A 20,993-nucleotide genomic window follows, 5' to 3' on the forward strand; every position below is an offset into this window, starting at 1 on the left:
TCATAACATAGCATCTTTTATTAACTTACCGTGTTAACACGGGTGTGCCTATGCCACAAACACTCGTTATAAACATGTTTAAACATGCTTAGTATGCCATGTCCTGTGTGCATTTCATTAACTTGTTTGCTTACTAGATATTCGGGGAAAGACATACATGTCAAGGCACGCTGCCAATAAGTCTTGCCCTTGTACAGGGAGACCTAGTGGCTGTTCTCCTAGGCTCCTCTATGTTCAGTGGACCCCAAAAAAGTCACTGAAGCCACATTCTATCATTCAGACTTGGACAGTCCCCCTGGGGTGCGTGGAGCAGGTGGAACAGCGCCAGAGGGAAGTCTTGAAATTAGAGTCAGGATGTGACCTCTAGGCTGTTATAATTAAGAACTAGCTTTTTGAATATTGCATTGTATGAAGCAGCAAATTCAAAGAACTAGTCCTTATGCTAAGTTCTGGAAACACAGAGGTTCAAGAATTCAGCTGAGCTAAATCGCCTTCTATACAGTCCCTGCTTCCCCTCTGGTCAGAGACCCTTTCTCCCGGGTTAGCATAGCGCCCTCTGCTGCTGACTGTGAAAACTAGCGCCTTCCGGCTGCGATCTCTGAGTTTAACACTGACTTCCGCGAGAAATAAAAGGGATGTGATGTGTGGGTTTTTGCAGGATTCCCTTGTTTCACAACTGGATACAGTTTTTTTTGTTTTTTTTTTTAAAAAGACTACGAGTGGACTTCCGGCTCCAGATGGCTACAGAGTACCCTTGATTAACTCCTCCACTTGTTAGAAATTTCTGTCTATCAAAATCCAAAAGGAACATACAACTAGGGGGAAATGCAGGTCAGAGTGGGAACCCAGGGAAAGGGGCCAACACACGGTGGAACCCACGAGAGCTTCCTGCATGACATAGTGCAGGTGAGATGGGACTCAGGGGGGCTCGTTAGGCTGCCATTCGCCACGGGAGAGAAATGCCAGGGGTGAGGGGGCAGATGCCAGCAGAGCCCCTGTATCCCCAGCTCACAGTGGCAGGAGCTGGAGCCCAGGGCGGGTTACTGGGCGCTAGTGAGAGGCAAGGCAAATTTCCCTCCACTGGCAAATGCACCAGGTGCTGGGCTGCAGACACTGGGCACGGGAGATTCACCAGGCTTTGCCAAGCCCGGCTTGTAACAAAGGCAGTCGTGTCCGTTACGAGAGTGCCAGGTGCCCCCACAAATTCTCCCCTGGAACACTATGTCCCAGAAAGCACTTAAGCCATCTAGACCTGCGGTCCCCAAGCCCCAGGCCGAGGCCCGGTACCAGTCCACGGCCTGTTAGGAACTGGGGCGGGCATCACGCCTGAACTCTGCCACCCCCACCCCGTCCGTAGAAAACTTGCCTTCCATGAAGCCGGTCCCTGGTGCCAAAAAGGTTGGGGACCGCTGCTCTAGAGTTTCCAGGCGGAGCGACCAATGTCCTAGGATGCTGGACTTAGCCAATCGCTCCAATGCAACAACCACAGAAAGACATTCTCAGACATGCAAACGTTCAGAGAACTTTCCAGAAAGAACACCTCTCCCAAACTCATCATGATTATAGCAGTAATGCGATCAACATAACTCAAGAATTCAGTGGAGATCATTGTGGTTAATAGATTTATAAAATAGAATGACAATTGGAAACAACCCCAGAAAGAAAAGTAAAAATGAGTATCATCCTCCTCCTCCTCAACCCCCATTCCTGTGCCTTCTATCTCTAAAATCCCGGGCGAGGAAAGAAAGGAAAGTAAAAGTCTCAAATTCTGAGCTTACATGAGGAAGAATCATGTTTTCTGTTTCATGGTCGACTCAGATAGGGAAATGAACTCAAGCATGTTTAATATACTGCTTGTAGACTCAGTATTACAAAAGATGTTTCCGAATCATTAGTATAAAAAAGGAGCAAAGAAAATCCATCACTATGGCAAGGTGGGAAGGTAGAAAAAGGGTAAGAGAACCATCAGCAGATTTAACTTAGGGATATGGATTTTAAAAGCCCTAAATTAAATCTTTGCATATAGAAGTCAGCAATACAGGCTGGACAGGGTCATATTAACAGCTCACGCCTGTAATCCTAGCACTTGTGGAGGCCAGGGCGGGAGCATGCCCTGAGGCCGGGAGTCGAGACCACCCTGAGAAACAGAGACATCTGTTTTTACAAAAAACAAAAAAGTAAAAAAGCTAGCCAGGTGCGGTGTTGTGCGCCTGTAGTGCTAGCCACTTAGGAGGCTGAGGCAGGAGGATGGCTTCGGCTCAGGAGTTTGAGGCTGCAGTGAGCCACGATCCCACCACTGCAGCCCAGCCCCTGCGGCAGAGGGAGGCCCTGTCTCAAACACAAAGAGAAGAGAAGAAATCAGCAATATAATTAATAAAGCCATAAAACCCTCAAGAATGCATGAATGGTTCAGTGTGAAGGAATTCATGCATATAGTGTCCACGCAGCAGACGTTTGTAGGGGCCTGCTGTGCGGGTGGTGGCAGAATGATGTCCCTTAATCCCTCCCTCTCTACTGTACCTCCCAGGCCCGTCCGCGTCTCTCCCTGGCTCTTTCTTCCTGGCACTTGTGTCATTCTCTGTGATTCTTTCGCCGTTACTTCTTCCCGTGCGTGTGGTCCGTCCTCCCTCGCGAAACGCCGTCTCCCCACGCCAGCGTCCTGTCTGCATGTTCACGGCTGTCTTCCCGACGCCGGACGCAGAGCTGACAGGTCCACTCCATGTCCCTGTCACGTATGTTCGCTCAACGTTCTCATGAGGTGTGTGCACCCCTGTGCCGGTGGGGACGGCATCGATTCTCGACCCTTGGCCTTGGGGTGCCTGTCACTCAGCGGGGGACACAGAGGGTCCAGAAAGTGCTTCCACGGTCAGCTTCAAACTCCCATGTTGCCGAGTGCGTTTTTCTGCTCCAGCAGAACTTGCCGGGGGGTAAAAGGCGGGACTTGTTTTGCAGGAATCTTCCACAACTTCCTCTCGAGAAAAGTCCGGAAAACTGGAAGCGCCCGGCAGCACCTTCCTGTTCCCCAAGGCCTGCCACCAGAGGACACGAAGCAACTCCACCAGTGAGTGTCCCGCCCCGTGTTTCCAGGGACCGGGCGTGGCTGCCCCTGAGTGCTGGGATGGGGGTGGGGGCGGCGCTCCCAGGCCGCCGTGCGGGCCAAGTCCCCATGGGCCGTTCTGGTCTGCGTGGCCGGTCAGCTCCTGCCCTGGGGGCTCCCGGTGGCCGTGGGCTGAGACACAGGGCTCTCCTCCCGCCTTGGTCCTGGGCCGCCTGCTCTCTCACCCGGCCTCCCTCACCTGTCTGTCATCACGACGGTGGAGGGGGGGGGGCGGGGGGTGAGGCTCAGGTGGAAAGACCTCATGGTTCTTGCCTGTTGCAAACAGAATATTGCGAACACAAAGTCAGGAAAGTGCGAAGAATGCGGACAGGCGTGACGGAATTAAAATCACACCAAATCGTGATGCTAGGGCTAATCCATGCTCACATTGTCAGTGATTTCCCTCCCATGCCTACGCGGGAGCTTACACCCCCCCCCATGTATTTATTTATCTATATGGAGATATATCATACATAAAACCTGGCCTCGTGCCTTTGGAAGCTTTTGTAAGCACCGTTTGGAGTGGGCGTGTGAAATTTCATCGTGTGAATGTGTGTGATCAGTTAGCCGGCTCCCTGAGCCGTCCCGGTTTCCCGCTCACCTGAGCAGGCGCCGAGCTGTGCGTGGGGGGTTCAGTCGCGGCTCAGAGGAACGTAAAAGGCTGTGCACTGGCGCTGGGCTAGGAGGTCCCTCGCGGGAGCCCGGACTTGGTCTGGACCCTGCTGGTGGCCCGCGCCCCCACGTTGCCCTCTCTCCCCACCGGGTGCCCGGCCCTGGCGCCAAGTTACTTGTGCTCATGCCGGCCCTGGCTGGCGGTGGTGTGTTTCGGGAGCACCGATGCCTTTTGCTGTCTTCCCTGTCCTGGTGTAGGCGTTAATCCCTACTGCACGGGAGAGAGCGAATTCCCCGTGACCAGGACGCCCGCGGCAGCCGAGGACAGGCAGGCGTACCCGCTCTGCGGCAACAGGAAGTCCCTCTCCCAGCAGCTGGACTGCCCGGCGGCCGGGAAGACTCCGGTGAGCACAGCAGGAGGGAGCGGGAGGACGGGGAGGAGGGGGTCCATGGGGAGCGGGGCTGAGGACGTCCTCCTAGCGGGCCATGTCCACGGAACTGCTGAGGACAGGGGCTCGCCCAGCCGGTCCGGCCGTCCCCAGGGAGAGAGCCACCTTGGGGGGCATCTATCCAGGGCCCCCTCGCGCCGGGCACTTGCAGCTGCCGCCCCAGCTACGCTTCCAGGTGCCAGGGTGCAGCAGACAGCCCCGGGTGGAGGCCTCGTTTCCTCTGAGGGTAAATCACCCCGAGCGGCTGGAGGAGCAGCCGGGGCGTGGACGGGCGCAGGACGGTGTGCGCCTTCTCCCGGCTGGTCGGGAAGCAGGTCTGGCTCTTGCAGGCGGGCCTTTATCACTCCAAAGCCTGTGCTCTTAACCCCCACGGGACAGGGGCTCGTTTCCACCGGCAGTGTCTCTCATTCTTACAACAAGCCTAGAAAGAAGCGTGTTGCTAGCCTCGTTTTACCGTGGGGCACGGAGGCCTGGCAGGGTGAGGAGCTGAGTTCTTGCGTCTTAAAGCCTGAGGGACCGGGATTTGAGCCCAACCCCGCGTCGTTCCCAAAGCCCACCACCCTCCCACCGTGGGGCGTGAGCTTGCAGAGGGGAGCTCAGCGGGCACAAAGCCCGGTGTCCCCTACACAGCCCCCCCACCCTGCCTGTCTTTGGTGCCCCACCCCCCGTCCTTTCCCCGGGCCCAGAGAAAGCACTTGAAGTGCCTCGTGCTGCCCCTCTCCCCGCCCCGGGATCCAGCAGCCCCTGTCATAGCGTCTTGCTCCTTCTCCCATCTCTGTCCCCAGAAACCCCGCTCCGTCCCATCCCTCAGAACCCTCCCGATGCCCCCTCCTCCTGGAAGCCCTCCTGGTCCCTCCCGACTGTGTGGACCTCCCACTCTCCCAAATGCCCACCAGCAGGGGCCGGCACTCCTCTCACAGTGCTCGGCCACCGGGCCTCATTCGGGTCACGTATGTTAGCGCCCCGTGTCCCCCGCTGCCACTCTGTGGCTGGGCTCGGGGTCAAGCGGTGTTGGATTCCCTGCACGGCAAGAGCAGATGCTCAGTACGTTCCACCTCTCTGCCCTGCCCTTCCTGGAGCCGCTGTGGCGTGGCTTCCATCCACAAGCTGGGGGTGCTGGTGTCCCGGTGTCAGAGAAAGACGCTTCCAAAGCGACTCCCCGGGCCGAGGCCTCTCCTAGTCCTGGTTTTGGGCACATCTGAGTCACACAGGCGTCCCAGGATTGGGCGGCGGGGCTTCCCAAGGGAGGCTGCCCGTCTCTGCTGCCTCATGCGCTGGGACGCCAGGTCGCTGGAGCGGGAGGGACCTGGCCCTCGGGATGGGCTGTGGAGCCGCTGGTGGCGGCCACCAGGAGGGCTGTGTGGAAAAGGGTGGAGGGGCCACGTCTGATGAGGAAGGAGAGCTGCAGGCGACTAGCAACGCTGTGGTAGACACGGTCGCTGCCTCTGCGTGCTGCGCCCCTCGGCGTCCAGGAGCCGCTCGGATACCGTGTTAGGGCGCTGCAGAGAATCAGAACCGATTGTGCGTGTGTACATACACACACTCGCGTGTGCACACACACACACTCGCGTGTGCACACACACACACTCGCGTGTGCACACACACACACACACATACACAGAAAGACAGGGAGAGAGAGCAAGACTGACTTTCTATAAGGAGTTGGGGGATTGGTTCACAGGATTATGCAGGGGCAAGTCCCAAGATCAGCAAAGTGAGTTGCCAGCCCGCAGAGCTGGGAGAGCAGGGTTAGTTCCCATCGGAGTCCGAGGCCTGAGACCCGGGAGAACCGCTGGCGTTTCCCAGGCACAGGCCCGCAGGAGCGCGTGGCCAGGAGGAAGGCCGGTGTCCTAGCTGGAAGGCAGGGAGGCAGGCAGGGAAGGTCTTCTTGCTCAAGGACAGGCCGCCCTTGGGTTCGTGGACTGATTGTCCAAGCACCACGCACATGAGGGAGGGCAGCCTGCTTTGGCTCCTGATTTAAATGTTAATCTCACCCTAAAGAGTACCGCTAACTCAGGCTGACACGGAACATCACGGATGTCCACGCACCATTGCACTTTTCCTCCCCAACAGCCTGCACGGAAGGCAGAAGGGAGTTATCCGACAGGGGCTGTTTCTGCAAGACCGGGAGGGAGGGTGTGACCCACGGAGGGGGGACAGCCCTGGGGGCAGCTCAGAGCCGGGGACCTGCATATTTCTTGGGTGCCTCTGGGGAGAGCAGCCGGTCGGGCGTGGCCGCCGCAGGCCAGCAGGACGGAGGGCGATCCGCAGGAGGAAGAGCTGGCTGTCCCGGGAATGCTAGCAGGAAAGCACACACGCAAGCCATGTTCACTGCCCGCCAGGCGTGGGGCTGCGTGTTTTATGTGTGTTTCTTTAACCGTCACCAAAGACGCGCACACCCAAGACAGTGCAGCCCGAAGGGGTCAGTGCTGTGAATACCCGCCTCTTACAGGTGGGGAAACCGAGGCTCAGAGACCTTAAATGGCCTCCCAAGGTGGCCTCATTACGGCAGCAGGACGAGAAGGCAGGCAGCTGCGGAGCCCAGGCCTCCCGGGCGCAGGCGTCATACGGGGTCCACGCGGCTGCCCCGCAGCTGTGTGCCTGCCCTGGGGAGACACGCAGGACGCAGGGTCCCCCGCCCCAGACGGAGTCTTTCCAAGTCCTGGCGTGTGGAACGCAGCCACGGCCTGCGGGTGTAGAGTGAGGGCAAGGAGCTAGATAATGCCCTTCCCACGAGCCACTCGCTCTCTAAGCACGCGCACGGATTTATTACTCAGAACAGCGCTATTAGGTAGGCCCCACGAGGACCGTGATTTTACAGGTGGGGAAACCGAGGCACAGAGGGCCAAGTCGCTTCCCCAGCATCAAATCACCAGCCAATGACTGATAGAGCTGTCAGGGGAGAACCCAGGCAGGCAGGCACAGCGTCCAAGCTCTGACCCCCAGGCTACGTGGCCCCTCCCCAGGGCAGCTCCCGCAGCACCTGTTGCTCCTCACGTGCGAGTGGGAACCACCTGCCTGCCCAGCCAGAACTTACCTGTGGGTTGTCAGGTCTTTGGGCTTTCGCCCCCCAGCCCACCCCCCATGCTGGCGCAGGGGAGCTCCGCAAACGTGTCTCAGGTTGGACGCCATCCGTGAGTGCCTTCTTGGCGCTTGGCTTCCCGGGCTCTGCCTGACACCTCGGTTATGGGGACGCGTCCTGGTGGCACCTACCTCCTTGGCTCCAGAGCCTCTGCCTGGGGCCGCAGGGACATCAGGCTCTGCAAAGTTGGCGCCTAGAGCCAAGCAAGCCCCTCCTGCCCTTGGCCTGCCTCCCCGGCCTCACCACTCACCCTCCCGCTGCAGGGCCCTACGAGACCCACGCGGTCGCTGAGTACCGCGCAGCTGCCGCAGCCGTCCGGGGGCCTGCAGGCCTCGGTCATCTCCAACGTCGTGCTCATGAAGGGGCAGGCGAAGGTAAGGAAGGGGCGGGAGTCTGGGCTGCGTGTCCCGGGAGGGCGGGAGTCGGTACAGCTACTCAGGGCGCTGGAGCATCAGGGGGGCGAACGCGGACCAGTCTCCTCTTTTAAAACTCAGAGCCAGCTGGGTTCAGAAACACACATTTCTCTAATTAATTCCCTAATTAACTAGACAAAGTGACCATTTTCCTGCAGAGGAGACCATTCCCCACCAACTGCCCTAACACCTTCAAAGTTGTGCCCTGGCATGATATGGATTTATTTATTCCTTTTTTTTTTTTTTTTGAGACAGAGTCTCACTCTGTTGCCCAGGCTAGAGTGAGTGCCATGGTGTCAGCCTAGCTCACAGTGACCTCAAACTCCTGGGCTCATGCGATCCTTCTGCCTCAGCCTCCCGAGTAGCTGGGACTACAGGCATGCGCCACCATGCCTGGCTAATTTTTTCTATATATATTAGTCGGCCAATTAATTTCTTTCTATTTATAGTAGAGACGGCGTCTTGCTCTTGCTCAGGCTGGTTTCGAACTTCTGACCTTGAGCAATCCTCCCGCCTCGGCCTCCCAGAGTGCTGGGATTACAGGCGTGAGCCACCGTGCCTGGCCAGATATCTATCTATCTATCTATCTATCTATCTATCTATCTATCTATCTATCTATTCCTGGCATGGCACTTTCCAGGACTGAACTTTACCTGATACATAAATCCAAATTATTCACATAGACTTCTGGATCCCGACTCTACCTCCACCGTCCAGATGTTCATGCACAATAAAGCAGGAACCCAGACGTAAACTTTCAGACATATACGTTCCCCACTACGCGCGGGTAATTCGACAGACGGTGACGCTTTGCTGTCGGCCGGAGCCCCAGAGGAGGCGGCCCTCACTCAAGGCGGGAAGCATCCCGCTGCCCTCGGCTCCACGACCCAGAAACATCGGAGCAGAAACAAAAGGGTGGGTGGAGGCCAGGCCTGCCATCTAGCACGTTGGGAGGCCAAGGTGGGCGAGTAACTTGAGGCCAGGAGTCTGAGACAAGCCTGGGCGACGTAGTGAACCTCCCGTCTCCACAAAACATTTAGAAAAAGATTAGCCAGGGGTGGTGGTGCTCGCCTGTAGTCCCAGTTGCTCGGGAGGCCGAGGCAGGAGGATCGCTTGAGCCCAGGAGTTCGAGGCTGCAGTGAGCTGCGATGGCACCACTGTACTCCAGCCTGGGCAACAGAGCAAGACCCTGCCCCCCCCCAAAAAAAAAGTGTCAGCGGTGACGAGCATCTCAGATGTTTCTTTGCACTCACCCCGAAGCACGCTGCCTTATGCGTGGGATGGGCTCACGCACACGGAAACAACCGGAGCAGACACAGGCGGTTTCCGTAAATGTGCTCCGACCAGCCCAAGCCACCCAGGAGCTGAAATAAGGAAGGGCTGGTTTCTTTGACCTGTCTAACATAATTTTGGTGGGTGGAGCAAGGAGGGTCTGACTGCGCCTGGGAGCTCTGCAGGGTGGCCCTACTCACCCCAGCCCAGAGCCGGGACGAGACCGGTCTGGAATGGCCCACTGCAGGGACAGCACTGGGCTCTGGGCTCCGTGCCGCCCGCCCTGCGCGGGGACAGCAGACCCCGTGGAAGCTCCGGACACGGCCCCACGCGGCAGGCCTGGTGGGACCGCCCGGCCGTTCCTCTGTCAGCCCTGAGGTCTGTGACACGAGGCACCTTCCCTTCCTCCCCGTCCCTGGCTGAGGCTGAGGCAGCCCCAGAAAGCATCGCCCGGGCAGAAAGCTCGGCGCAGCCCCAAACCCGCCCCTCTCTTCTTCCCCAGGGCCTGGGCTTCAGCATCGTTGGGGGAGAGGACAGCATCTACGGCCCCATTGGGATCTACGTCAAGAGCATCTTTGCAGGGGGAGCGGCGGCCGCGGACGGGAGGCTGCAGGAAGGTAGAGCCCCAGCCCTGCGCGGGCCGCGGTGCGGGAGTCGGACGCAGGACCCGGAATCGCCGGGCTGTGGAAGACCAGGGGATGGTGCAACCTGTTTCTGAGCTTTCCGGATCCGGCCGGAAATCAGGGGTTCTGGGGTCCTCGGGGAGGGGGCAGGTCCCCAAGGGGGCTCCCCACGACAGGCACCGGCCGGCCGTGTGTGTCTGCTTGCTCAGGCCCCAGCCGGGTGCGTGGCCAGCTGGGCGGGGTCCGAGGGTCTGTTTCTGCCCCTCTGCTCCCATTCTCTCTGCCGCCGCCGTTCCCTGTCTGTCCAGGGCCCTCTCTCGGTCGCTGGGACCCGTCAACATCCCCTCCCGTCCTCCTCCCCGCCCTGCCCAACCCACAGCCGGAGGGAAGCGGGTCCGAGGGTTCCCACAGATGAGTGGGACCGACATTCTCTGAGAGCCACGGAGCTCTAGGCCGGGGGCGTATGGAGAGGAATCAGACGTGAGCCCCCCTTGATGAGCGCATGGTCTGCCCGCTGGGGGTCCCCCACCCCTCCAGTGAGCCCTCTCCTCCCAACCACCCCCACCCCCAACTCGCTCACACCTTCACAAGGCGGGAGCAGGGCCAGGTTCCCTCCGCACCCCAGCTCCCCCCGAGCCGGAGCCACGCTCGGATTATTGGTCAGTGGCCGGGCCCGAGGGGATCGGGTTCTAGCTCAGGGACGGGGAGTCACGGGGCGAGGTGGCCGCCGCGGGCCAGGGCCGGGGCTACACTCAGGGTGGCTGAAGAGAAGTGACAGCACGGTGTTCGCAGCCCCTGCCCGGTCAGCTCCTGCGGCCGTGCTGGGAGCCTCCCGCTCCCCTAACCCGACCAGTCTGGGGAGGGGTACCGTGTTTCCCGGAAAACAAGACAGGGTCTTCTATTTATTTTTCCTCGAGAAGACACCCTGGGGCTTGTTTTCAGGGGATGTGTTATTTTTTTTAAGTACGGTACAACAGTCTACATTTATTCAAATACAGTGCAGCCGTCTTCTTCTGGAACATCATCATCCTCACTCTCCAGACCCCGAATCCCATCCTGAATGTCCTGTGACTCTGTTTCCCTTAGAACCACTGGCCCCGATCTCTCCTGTGGAGCCACAGATCTCTCACGGGCGGATGGGAAGGGCTGCTCGTGTTCTTTCCCGCTCCGCGACCACATGCACGGGTCGTGCAGACGCTGCGCAGCCACGCCGGTCACTGGGGCCGATTTTCGGGGTGGGGCTTCTATGGCGCACGTGCTTAGACATCCCGCAGGGGCTTGTTTTATGGGGAGGGCTTATTTTCGGGGAAACTCGGTAGGTGCATTGCAGCCCTCGGGGGTTTTATGCGGCTCACAAACAAAGACGGGTTTTTACGTTTCTACATGGTTAGAGAATTAGAAAGTGTTTTTGCGTCGTGTGTGACACGTGAAGATGAGAGGAAATTTACATGCCCGTGTCCATGAAGACGTTTCCTGGGACACAGGCTGCTCATCGTGTCCCTGCTGTCCAGAGCTGCCCTCGTGCTGCCACGGCACGGTGTCCAGCGGCTGTGGGGGCCAGACCGTTGCTCCCGGTGATTCAAGTATTTACCTCCCGGCTCTTTATAGAAAAGGTTTGCCGACCCCGGCATTAGGCATGGCCGTGCGTGGGGCAGCGGGGAGCCTTTGAAGGTTGTAGAGTGTGGGGGGCACCTGCTGTGACCAGGGTTTTGGGGCGATTCAGGAAGCAGAGCATGGGCTGGCGAGAGACCCGTCCACAGGTCGTTGTGCCAGCTGGCTCCGAGGACCTGCCCCAGACGGTGGCCTGAGGGACAGGAGGACAGATGAGAGAAGAGACAGAGAGAAACCAAGCAGAGGTGGCGAATGAGTGTGATTGAACCCCCCAAGGGAGGGTGATGCCCAGGTGGCCGCCGGGTGGCGCTGCCCAGCAGGGGGATGGAAAAGTGGGCGGGCGTGGCTCAGGGAGTCAGAGCCGGGTCATCAGCACCTGGACAGTAGCTGGGGTTGCCCATGGATGAGGGAGACAGGAGGAGTCGGGAGACGGCCAGGTTATGGTTCCAGGGGAGCGGCTAACTCAAGAGGCGGGCGGGGCAGAGCCAAAGAGGAACAAGCCCCCAGAATGTCCGCAGCCACCTTCTGTTTTATTGTCTTGTGTTGGAACAGAGAGCGGGGAGTGGTTGAGAAAAGAGAGTCTCCGGTTTCCTTTCATTTCCTGAGTGTGGGCGTGCCCAAGGCAACCTTTTTTATTTTTTTTTTCCCCTGAGTATTTGTCCCCCTTGGTTAGCATTAATTACAAGCAAACAATAGAGAACTTCAGTGAGCTAAGACATTCAGTTTATATGCAATCCCGGATGCTAGCCTCAAAAAACCAACCGAACCATCTTTTGTAATCTCTTTCAAAAGTACAGTGTCTGAATCCGCCCTGGAGTTCATGGCAGATACAGTAGTTGCAGGAAAAGTTTGGTGTACAGTAACGTTTCCTTTTTTACTCTCTTTCCAAAAAGTGATAGTGTGAGATTTATTTGGCAAAACCCAAGTCATTCAACTTTCACCAGAGAGGATCACATAGAGAAAGGAGGCTCCAAGGAGCCCAGAGCTGGCCCCATCTAATACGGATACCAAAGAGAGGCTCGGCCCCTCACGGAATCAAGAAGGGCATTCCAGGGGCCGGGCGAGGTGGCTCATGCCTGTAATCCTGGCACTTTGGGAGGTCGAGGCAGGAGGATCACCTGAGCCCAGGAGTTGGAGACCTTTTGTCTAAAGGAATGGACAATATTTTGCAATATTTTCTTTTTCTATCCTTCCTTCAGCACACATTTAATTATATTTTGATGATTACTTTTTTTTAATGTGTCTATTTCCACTCCCACGCTTGGAGTCTCACACAGACCAGGCCTGGTTCCTTTCGTTTTTCACTTTGGTTCCAGCAACCGAGCAGGTTGAATTAATCTGAATACTCTCCCCACCCTCTGCCTCCAGCCCACGGACATGTCAAAGAAAATAGCACATCCGAACTCGAACGCAAGAAATGGAAACGTCGGCTGCTAGAAAACAAGGGGACAACTTTCAGCCTCAGTGCAGCAAACTCAGGGGCTGATGGGCCGGTGGCCCAGAGGGCTGGCAGGTTCCGTACAGACCCGCAGGGCCAGGGGCTGGGAGTCGAATGCCCCGATGGGGACTGGGGCCAGGGCGGGGGTCCGTGTGAGGACCCGGGAGCCGGTACGAGGCCTTGCTGCTGACAGAGCCCCCCTGGAAAGGCTGCAGGCCCCGGGGAAGCAGTGGGGACACTTAGCTTTGCCCAGGGTTCCCGAGTGGGCAAAAATGTCTCTCGCGGGAAAATGATACCAACGCCTGTGTCATGCATGGGCCCGAGGGTCCCATTTGTAGTTCTTGTAGAGCACAGGAATCTCCAAGCTGAGAAATTAATATTCAAACCAGTCCCAAGCCAGTGAAACCCCTGAGGTGCCTGGTGGTACATGGAAACTGCACAGAAAACCTGGATATCCTGACAAGTGAGTTTATGATAGAGATTACATCCTACATCAGGAAGGGGCCACTATTCAGGAGGGTCATCAGAAATGACAGAAAGGAGGACTAGCCCTCAAAAACTTAAGATAGCAGAATAACCTAAAAGAAACTATATATAATTATTTTAAAAAATAAAAGAAGGAATATAAACTATAAGACCAGAACGCAATGAAAAAATTAGGTGGATGTAAAAAATAAAAATCCCCAGAAATTAAAAAAAAAAAAAAAGTCAGAGTCATTGAAATAAAAACCTCAATGGGTGGGTTTAACACAAGATTAGATGTAAGGAAAATTAGCGAACTGGAAATTATACAGTAGGCCACATGAACAATAAAAGAAGAGAAAGATGAGCATTAAAGAAAAATGAAGAATAGGTTAAAAAGGTTCAAAATGTACCCGATAGGAATTTTAGAAAGAAAGAATAGACTGAAAGAGAGAGACAATATGCAAAGAGATAGTGGCTTAGAATTTTTCAGAATTGATTGAAGGCATGAAAATTCAACTTGAGGAAGCACAGAGAATTTCCTTCCACCCTGGGTCATCATGATGAAATTGTGGAATTTCAGAGACAAAGGAAAACAATGGTAAAAGCAACCGGAAAGACGTTGTGGACTCTGCACAGTGGAACCTTGATTAGGGGACGGCAGACTCATCGGTGATAAAGCCCGGAGGTCCGCGAGAACACAGCGCTCACTCCGAGTTGCCGAGTACAGTGTCGAATGCAGGGAAGGTTCTCCCTGTTTGTGTATTGGATAAATCGAAAGAGACGGAGAAGAGGTTTTATAGCCACATAAAAAGGAACTTCTGGACAGAGAAAAAATTATTCACCTTGAAGTATGAGGTGTGAGAAAGAACCTGGAGTCAAAAGACCCGAGTCCTGATTCTCCTTACCGTGTGACTTGGGACTTCTCAGAGCTCGGTTTATTCGACTCTAGAGTGAGGTCAGCGTGGCCCTTCCGTACCCGTCCCATCCGACCCCCGTCTACTGAGCACTCTGCGGCCCACACGCGGCGTTGGCCCAGAGCCTGAGTCATCTCCCGACAGGAAGACAGAGCCCCCGAGCCCGGCAAGCGCCAGCCCGCCCAGGAGTGACGTCTGTGGATCACTGTTCACCAGCCAGGTGGCAGGTGCAGTGACAGCCGTGGGTGTAGGGCGCCCCGAGCCTACAGAGGGGAGAAAGGTAGCAAGGCTTGCAGGATCGAGACGAGATAAGAGGAGAAGGTAGGAGGTAAACAGTTTAGTGGAGAGAACGTCGTGGAACAGGCATTTAAGTGCACGGACCATCGTGGGGAAAACGCCGGTCTTGCTGCATCAGAAAACCGTGCACGGAGCAAGGCGGGAGGGTCAGCGAGGCGGGGGGGGGGGGGGGAGGGGGAGGAGGGAAAGCAGAGAGGTGGGCAGGGGCCAGCGCAGGCTGGTCGTTGCTGCCCTGCCCGCCTTGCAGGGGTGCAGCACCAAATGCAAAAAGCTGGGCAGTGGGAGGCTGGAGTTCAAGGTGAGGATAGCACCCTGTGATCGAGCAGCCCTTCCTAGCTGCCATTGCTCTCCCGACAGGTGACGAAATCCTGGAGCTCAATGGGGAGTCGATGGCCGGACTGACACATCAGGACGCTTTGCAGAAGTTCAAGGTGACCGTTTATTTTCAGTATGCGCCAAACTCCAGGGATTTCCGGCAGAGGGACCCAACCCTCGGTACCCAGTCTACACATCCAGACCGCGGGATCCTGTACACGCGTGGCTCGCCGGTGCCCGCCTTGGCGCGGCGTTAAAGGAAGACCTAACCCAGAAAGTAATGGTGTGGTCAGGGTGGGTGTAGGGGGCTTTAAACTGCTTGAGATTTATAAAACTTCTTGAAAGCATTCCACGTATTTATATTGACATATTTACAAATCCCTTCTAAGGCAATCACTAAAGATGTTTTGTGATAATGACTGATGTTTAGAGTCTGAGTCCAGTTGGTTCACCCCAAGCCTCTATCTCTCTATCCCTCCATCTATCTGGCATGCACATAGCATGCGTATGTGTATGCGTGCAAATATGTCATGCGTGTAACACGTAACATGCGAATGTATGCACACGTGTATGTGTCACGCACGCACACAGCTGCGTTTCCGTGGAGAGTATCTGACCCCTGTTCTCCGGGAGGGCGGTGTTCCTCCCGCTCCCGGTCGCCGCGGACAACGCCTTAGCGTCTCTCCTCCCTCCAGCAAGCCAAGAAGGGGCTGCTCACCCTCACCGTGAGGACCCGCCTGACCGCGCCGCCCGCCCTGTGCGGCGCCCTGTCCCCGCCGCTGTGCCGCTCGCTCAGCTCCAGCACCTGCGTCGCCAGGGACGGCGGCTGCTTCATCACGGAGAGCCCCCCTGCGCCCGCCTGCGCCGCCAAGCCCAACTACAGGATCATGGTGGAGGTGTCCCTGCAGAAAGGTAGGGGCGCCGCCACCCTCCCCCGCCCGCTGCCGGGCCCCCCGCACCGGCCGGGTCTCCCGGCTTTGCTCCTGGAGTCGGCCCGGGAGCCAGGTGGGGTGTCATCTTCTGGCGGGTTTCGTGGCCACCATGTGGCCAGGCTGGGCAGCCACGCCCAGCCCTCTGCTTAGAGAAGCTCCAGACGCACTTTTAGAACCCGGTCCGTGTGTCCCCGTGCGGTGACAGGGATAGAACACAGCAGAGCAAACACAAGCCACACGCAGAGCGACACCCGCACACGGCCACGGTGGGCCAGCGGCTGTGGCTCTGCGGCCGGCGTGGGAAGGGACTGGGAGGCAGGTCGCTGCCCCTTCCCCGGCCTCCGTTTTCTTTCCTGTAGCAGGAGAGCCGAGGTCCTTGCTCTCTCTGACGTGCAGGGACCCAGGTGGGCTGCCACCTGCCGCGGGCCTGGGAGGCCGTCGTCTCTCCAGGTGTGCGAGCCGGCACCAGCAGGGGCAAGTGGGGGCAGAGTGGCACAGAGTGGGGTCCTGGGGGCAGAGGGGAGGCGGCACGGCGGGCGCGCGGGGCAGGGCGAGAGGGGAGGTCTGTGCGCGTGGCAGAGACAGGGACGGGGACAGACCCTCTTGGCGGCTCGATTCTCTTGTGATCACAACGGGAAGCCCTTAAGGGTCTCTAAGCCGGGAAATGGCACGTCAGCTTAGGTCTGACTAAGCTCCCCTAGGTGTCTCGGAGCATGGCCTGCAGTGTGACACAAGCAGACTGGAAAGCCACGTGCAGCCGTCTGGCCAGAGAGCGGGAGGAGCGGGCAGAGGGAGGCGGGTGCCGTGGAAGTGATGGAAGAGGGTGTGCAGTTAATTCCCTGCGGGGGGCTCTGCTCCCTGACGCCCCCTCGCCTCTGCGGGCCCAGGAGGCTGGCAGGGCCCTTGGCGTAGACACTGTCCGGCCGGCCCGGCCCCGCCCGCTGCGTCGGGCTGTCAGGGATTTCCCCAGGAGACACGGGAAGGGAGGGGCACAGCCTCAGACTGTTTCCCCGAGGGCGTTTTTTTTTCTCATTTTATGTGATGCAGTGTCCTGTCCCAGCCTCCACCCCAGAGATTTGGCTTCAACAGCGTTTGGGGCGAGGCCCAGAGCCCCGCATTGTAAACGGGTCCCCCCCAACCCCAGCCACTGGGTGCTCACCGGGCGAAACGCTTGCTCTGGTTGGAGACCCGGGCTCTGGGAAGGCTTGGTCCTTGCTTGTCAGCCGGGTCATAGCCGAAATCCCCACCCATCCCGTGGACTTGCCAACGGCCGCCGCCACCACATCCCTCGGGGCAGTGCGGGGGGGACCAGCGTGGGAAGGTGAGGGCCTGAGCCACTGCACCCCGTCCCCCTTGCCGGCTGCCCCGTTCCCCAGGCCTCTCCACGCTGGATAGCCCCAGGCCGTGTCCCCCACTCTCGGGGTCCCGTCCAGCCCCCGTCCCCCAGGCCCCACGTGCTGCCACCCTGGCGTCTCGGCCGGGTTCCAGGTCCACACGGGCGAACGGCTGCTCCCCACGGCCCCAGGACACCCGCAGCCTCCATGGGCGGTTCCGCACCCAGCCTCGCCCTCAGGCCTTCAGAGCCGGGCCTCCCGTAGCTCCCTGGTGCCGTGGAAACCCCACCGGCATCCCCTCTGTCCGGCCCAAGCACCGCTGGGTCGTTCGTTCTGAGTTTAGTTATTAAATTCTTACATTTCCCCCGAGGCAAGTCTGTCTGCACAGCGCAGTCCGCCCGCTTTTCTCCGGCTGCGCACGAGCTGCGGGCCAGCCCGCCCGCCGCCCCCTTGCTGCCTCTCCTCCCCTGGTCCCTGTCGCCCACAGCCCTCTCCCCACAGCAGCCAGACCTCGGCCACACAGGACTTGGGGCTTGTTCCTTCCTGGCGCACAGCTCTGCCTCGAGTCTTCTCTTGGCCGTGTGGGGGAATCCCTTGTTTACGATGACGCCCGTCTAATCTGCCCCGTGCCTCTCCAGTCCCCTCCCCAGGCTCCCCGCTGCAGGCCACACGGACCCCAACTTTCCCGTCCATTTCTGCTTCTGGGGGGCTCGGCCCCAGCTCCTTGGCCCTCGCGTGTGCTTGCCCTTCGTGCTTTACCTGAGTGCCGTCTCTTCTTGAGGCCTGAGGTGGCCGTCCCTGTGGCCAGCCAGTCCCCACCGATTGTCCCAGATACTTTATCGTCCTCTGATACCTCCCCGTCCTCCCCTCCTTCCCTCCCTCCCTGGTCTCCTTCCCTCTCTCTGTCTCCATCCCTCTTTCCCTCCCTCCCTCCTCCCTCCTTCCTCCCTGTCTCTATCTCTCCCTCCCTCCCTGTCTCTATCTCTCCTTCCTTCCTCCTTCCCTCACTCCCTCCCTCCCCCGTCTCCTTCCCTCCTTCCCTCCGCCCTCCCCCTCCCTGTCTCCCTCCCTCTTCCCTCCCTCCATCCTTCCCTCCCTCCATCCTTCCCTCCCTCCATCCTTCCCTCCCTCCCTCCCTGTCTCCCTCCCTCCTTCCCTCCCTCCCTCCTTCTTCCTACATCCATCCTTCCCTCCCTCCCTCCCTTCTCCTACATCCATCCTTCCCCCTCCCTCCCTCCCCGTCTCCCCTCCCTCCCTCCCTCCTTCCCATCTCCTCCCTCCCTCCCTCTATCCCTCCTTCTCCCTCCCTGTCTCCCTCCCTCCTTCCCTCCCTCCTTCCTCCCTCCCTCCCTTCTGTCCCCTCCCCTCCCTCCCTCCATCTATCCCTCCCTCTGCTTCCCTCCATCCCTCCCTCCCTCCATCCCTCCCTCCCTTCCTGTCTCCTCCCTCCCTCCCTCCCATCCATCCCTCCCTCTTCTTCCCTCCATCCCTCCCTCCCTCCCTCTCTCCCTCTTCCTCCCTCCATCCCTCCCTCCCTATCTCCCTCCTTCCCTCCATCCCTCCCTCTTCCTCCCTCCATCCCTCCCTCCCCGGTCTCCCTCCCTCCCTGCCTGTCTTCCTCCCTCCATCGCTCCCTCCCTCCCCTCCCTCCCTCCCCTCCCTCCCTCCCTCCCTCCCTTCCTGTCTCCCTCCCTCCTTCCCCGTCTCCCTCCTCCCTGTCTCCCTCCCTCCCTCCATGTCTCCCTCCCTCCCTGCCTTGTCTTCCTCCCTCCATTGCTCGCTCCCTCCCTCCCTCCCCGTCTCCCTCCTTCCCCGTCTCCCTCCCTCCCTGTCTCCCTCCCTTCCTGTCTCCCTCCTTCCTTCCCTCCCTCCCTCCATCCCTGTCTCCTTCCCTCCCTCCCTCTCTCTCTGTCTCCATCTGTTCCTCCTTCTGTCCTTTCTAGTCCTTCCACACTCAATCCTTCTGTCCTTTCTAGTCCTTCCACACTCGATCCTTCTGTCCTTTCTAGTCCTTCCACACTCGATCCTTCTGTCCTTTCTAGTCCTTCCGCTCTCCTGCTCTGCCTTGGCCCCGGGTCCTGACCCTAGAGCCTGCACACAGCTCACCCACCCTCCGGGAATGTGGGAGGGACGAAAGCAATAAGTAGACACCACTGACGGACCACGGCACCAGGAGAGCTCATCACGCGTCTCCCCGCCCCCCGCAGAGGCCGGCGTGGGGCTGGGCATCGGCCTGTGCAGCGTGCCCTACGTCCAGTTGCATCTCGGGCATCTTCGTGCACACGCTGTCCCCGGGCTCTGTGGCGCATCTGGACGGGCGACTCCGGTACGTCTTTTCTTCCGTGTTGGAACAGACCCCCGACCTACAAGGAGGGTGGAAGCAACTTAGAGTGTCAGGGGCTTGATTTGGGGCGAAATGTTTGGAGAGATCTGGGCACGGCTCGGAGCCCGGGTCCTCACGGCGTGGTCCCTGGACCCGCAGCTTCAGCGTCGCCAGGCGTTGCTTGGAAACGCAGCGTCTCGGGCGCCCCAGCCCAGACCTGCATCCTCACAAAACCCACGTCCAGCCGCAGAAGCATCGGCTCGAGGACACCAGTCCACCCCAGACGGCACGAGACCAACACGCTTCAATTCAGAATTAGCTCCTGTAGAATTTACAGCAGCAGAAATGGGAGCTTCGATGAGGTCTTCCTTGTGAGCTCCAAATGGAAAATGCAGCTTAATTTAAAAAATTAGAAGTATAGTTACTTGTTGGCGTTAAAAAAAATATTTCAGGAACTCCAGATATATTTGTTTGCAGATAACTTCTAATAGAAGTACAGATCTAAATTTTCTTGTTAATAAGTGATCGGAATTTGGCTTTTTAAAAAAAACCCCACTTTATTCCAATTTAACTTTGTTGCAACTTGTGGCTCTCCTACGGTGTCCCAAGGTCAGGCTCAGCTCCGACATCCATGTGTGGTGCAGATACCTCCCTTCTCACTGGGTTTGGGTCTTGCCAAATCAGGAGAGTTTTGCCACATTTTTGCAGGGTCTCCTATGACTGCAGGATGTGGAAGGGCAAGCCCTGCCGACCAGGGTATCTTGGTGGAGCGTCTGAGTTAGAAAGGGGTCTGCAGCTGTCACCTGCAGGGGAGTGACTGATTTGCTGAGCTGCTGTTCGAGTACCTGGCACGTACTGCAGGTCTGGTCCCCTCAGCCAGAAGGTGCCTCCCTGCTAGACCCGCAGCAGCTAGGAGGGAGCTTCTGGAAGCTTCCGCTTTCCTTGGCATCCGGTGCTGTATGACGGTGATCTCCAGTTTGTTACCTTCGTAAAAACGTGCACTCTCCTAGCACAAGGGTGAAGGGGCCGGCTCGGCAGGCATCCGGGAAAAGGAAGCCCTGGGCCCCGGCAGGAGGAACAGGGAAGTCGGCCTCCGGACACCCGAGTCGCAGTCCTGGCCCTACGGGTGGCCAGCTGGGCCCGGCTCTGCAAACCGCAGCCTGTCACCTGTGTGCTCACTGGTTCCCGCACTGCCTGTGGCTGGGGCTGTCATGCTACAACCGCAAGGCTGGGGACTCGCGACAGGGATGATAGTATCGGGAAGGCTGCAAAACCTCAAACAGTGACTCTCCCATCCTTTTTTTTTTTTTGAGACAGAGTCTCGCTCTGTTGTCCAGGCTAGAGTGAGTGCCGTGGCGTCAGCCTCGCTCACAGCAACCTCAATCTCCTGGGCTCTAGCGATCCTCCTGCCTCAGCCTCCAGAGTAGCTGGGACTACAGGCATGCGCCACCATGCCCGGCTAATTTTTTCTATATACATTAGTTGGCCAATTAATTTCTTTCTATTTATAGTAGCTCTTGCTCAGGCTGGTTTCAAACTCCTGACCTCAAGCAATCCGCCCGCCTCTGCCTCCCAGAGTGCTGGGATTACAGGCGTGAGCCACTGTGCCCGGCCTCTCCCATCCTTCACAGAAAGATTTTTTCAATCCCTGAGCTGGGTCTTATCAGGGAAATCATCTCACGCTCCGTGCCTCAGTTTCCCCACCTGTGACGGGAAGGGGACTGGATTGCACGGATGCTCCATGTGTCTATGCGGCCCCGACTTTCCACCTTCCTTGTTTTTGTGTTTAGGTTGCCGCTCACTCCCTTCCCACCTC

At 58.1% G+C, this 20,993-nt stretch overlaps 1 protein-coding gene across 1 annotated transcript in view; it reads left to right on the forward strand.

The window, feature by feature from the left end:
• Window positions 1-20,993, forward strand: part of IL16 (interleukin 16) — a 70,543-nt gene that overhangs the window by 24,620 nt on the left and 24,930 nt on the right. The window contains 8 exon segments of the mRNA XM_012751916.3: window positions 2,953-3,061; window positions 3,968-4,113; window positions 7,504-7,614; window positions 9,428-9,542; window positions 14,631-14,704; window positions 15,284-15,500; window positions 19,062-19,111; window positions 19,113-19,180. Coding sequence (XP_012607370.2) covers window positions 2,953-3,061; window positions 3,968-4,113; window positions 7,504-7,614; window positions 9,428-9,542; window positions 14,631-14,704; window positions 15,284-15,500; window positions 19,062-19,111; window positions 19,113-19,180 — 890 coding nt within the window.

Source organism: Microcebus murinus, chromosome 7, assembly GCF_040939455.1.
Source record: "Microcebus murinus isolate Inina chromosome 7, M.murinus_Inina_mat1.0, whole genome shotgun sequence".
Classification (NCBI taxonomy): Eukaryota; Metazoa; Chordata; class Mammalia; order Primates; family Cheirogaleidae; genus Microcebus; species Microcebus murinus.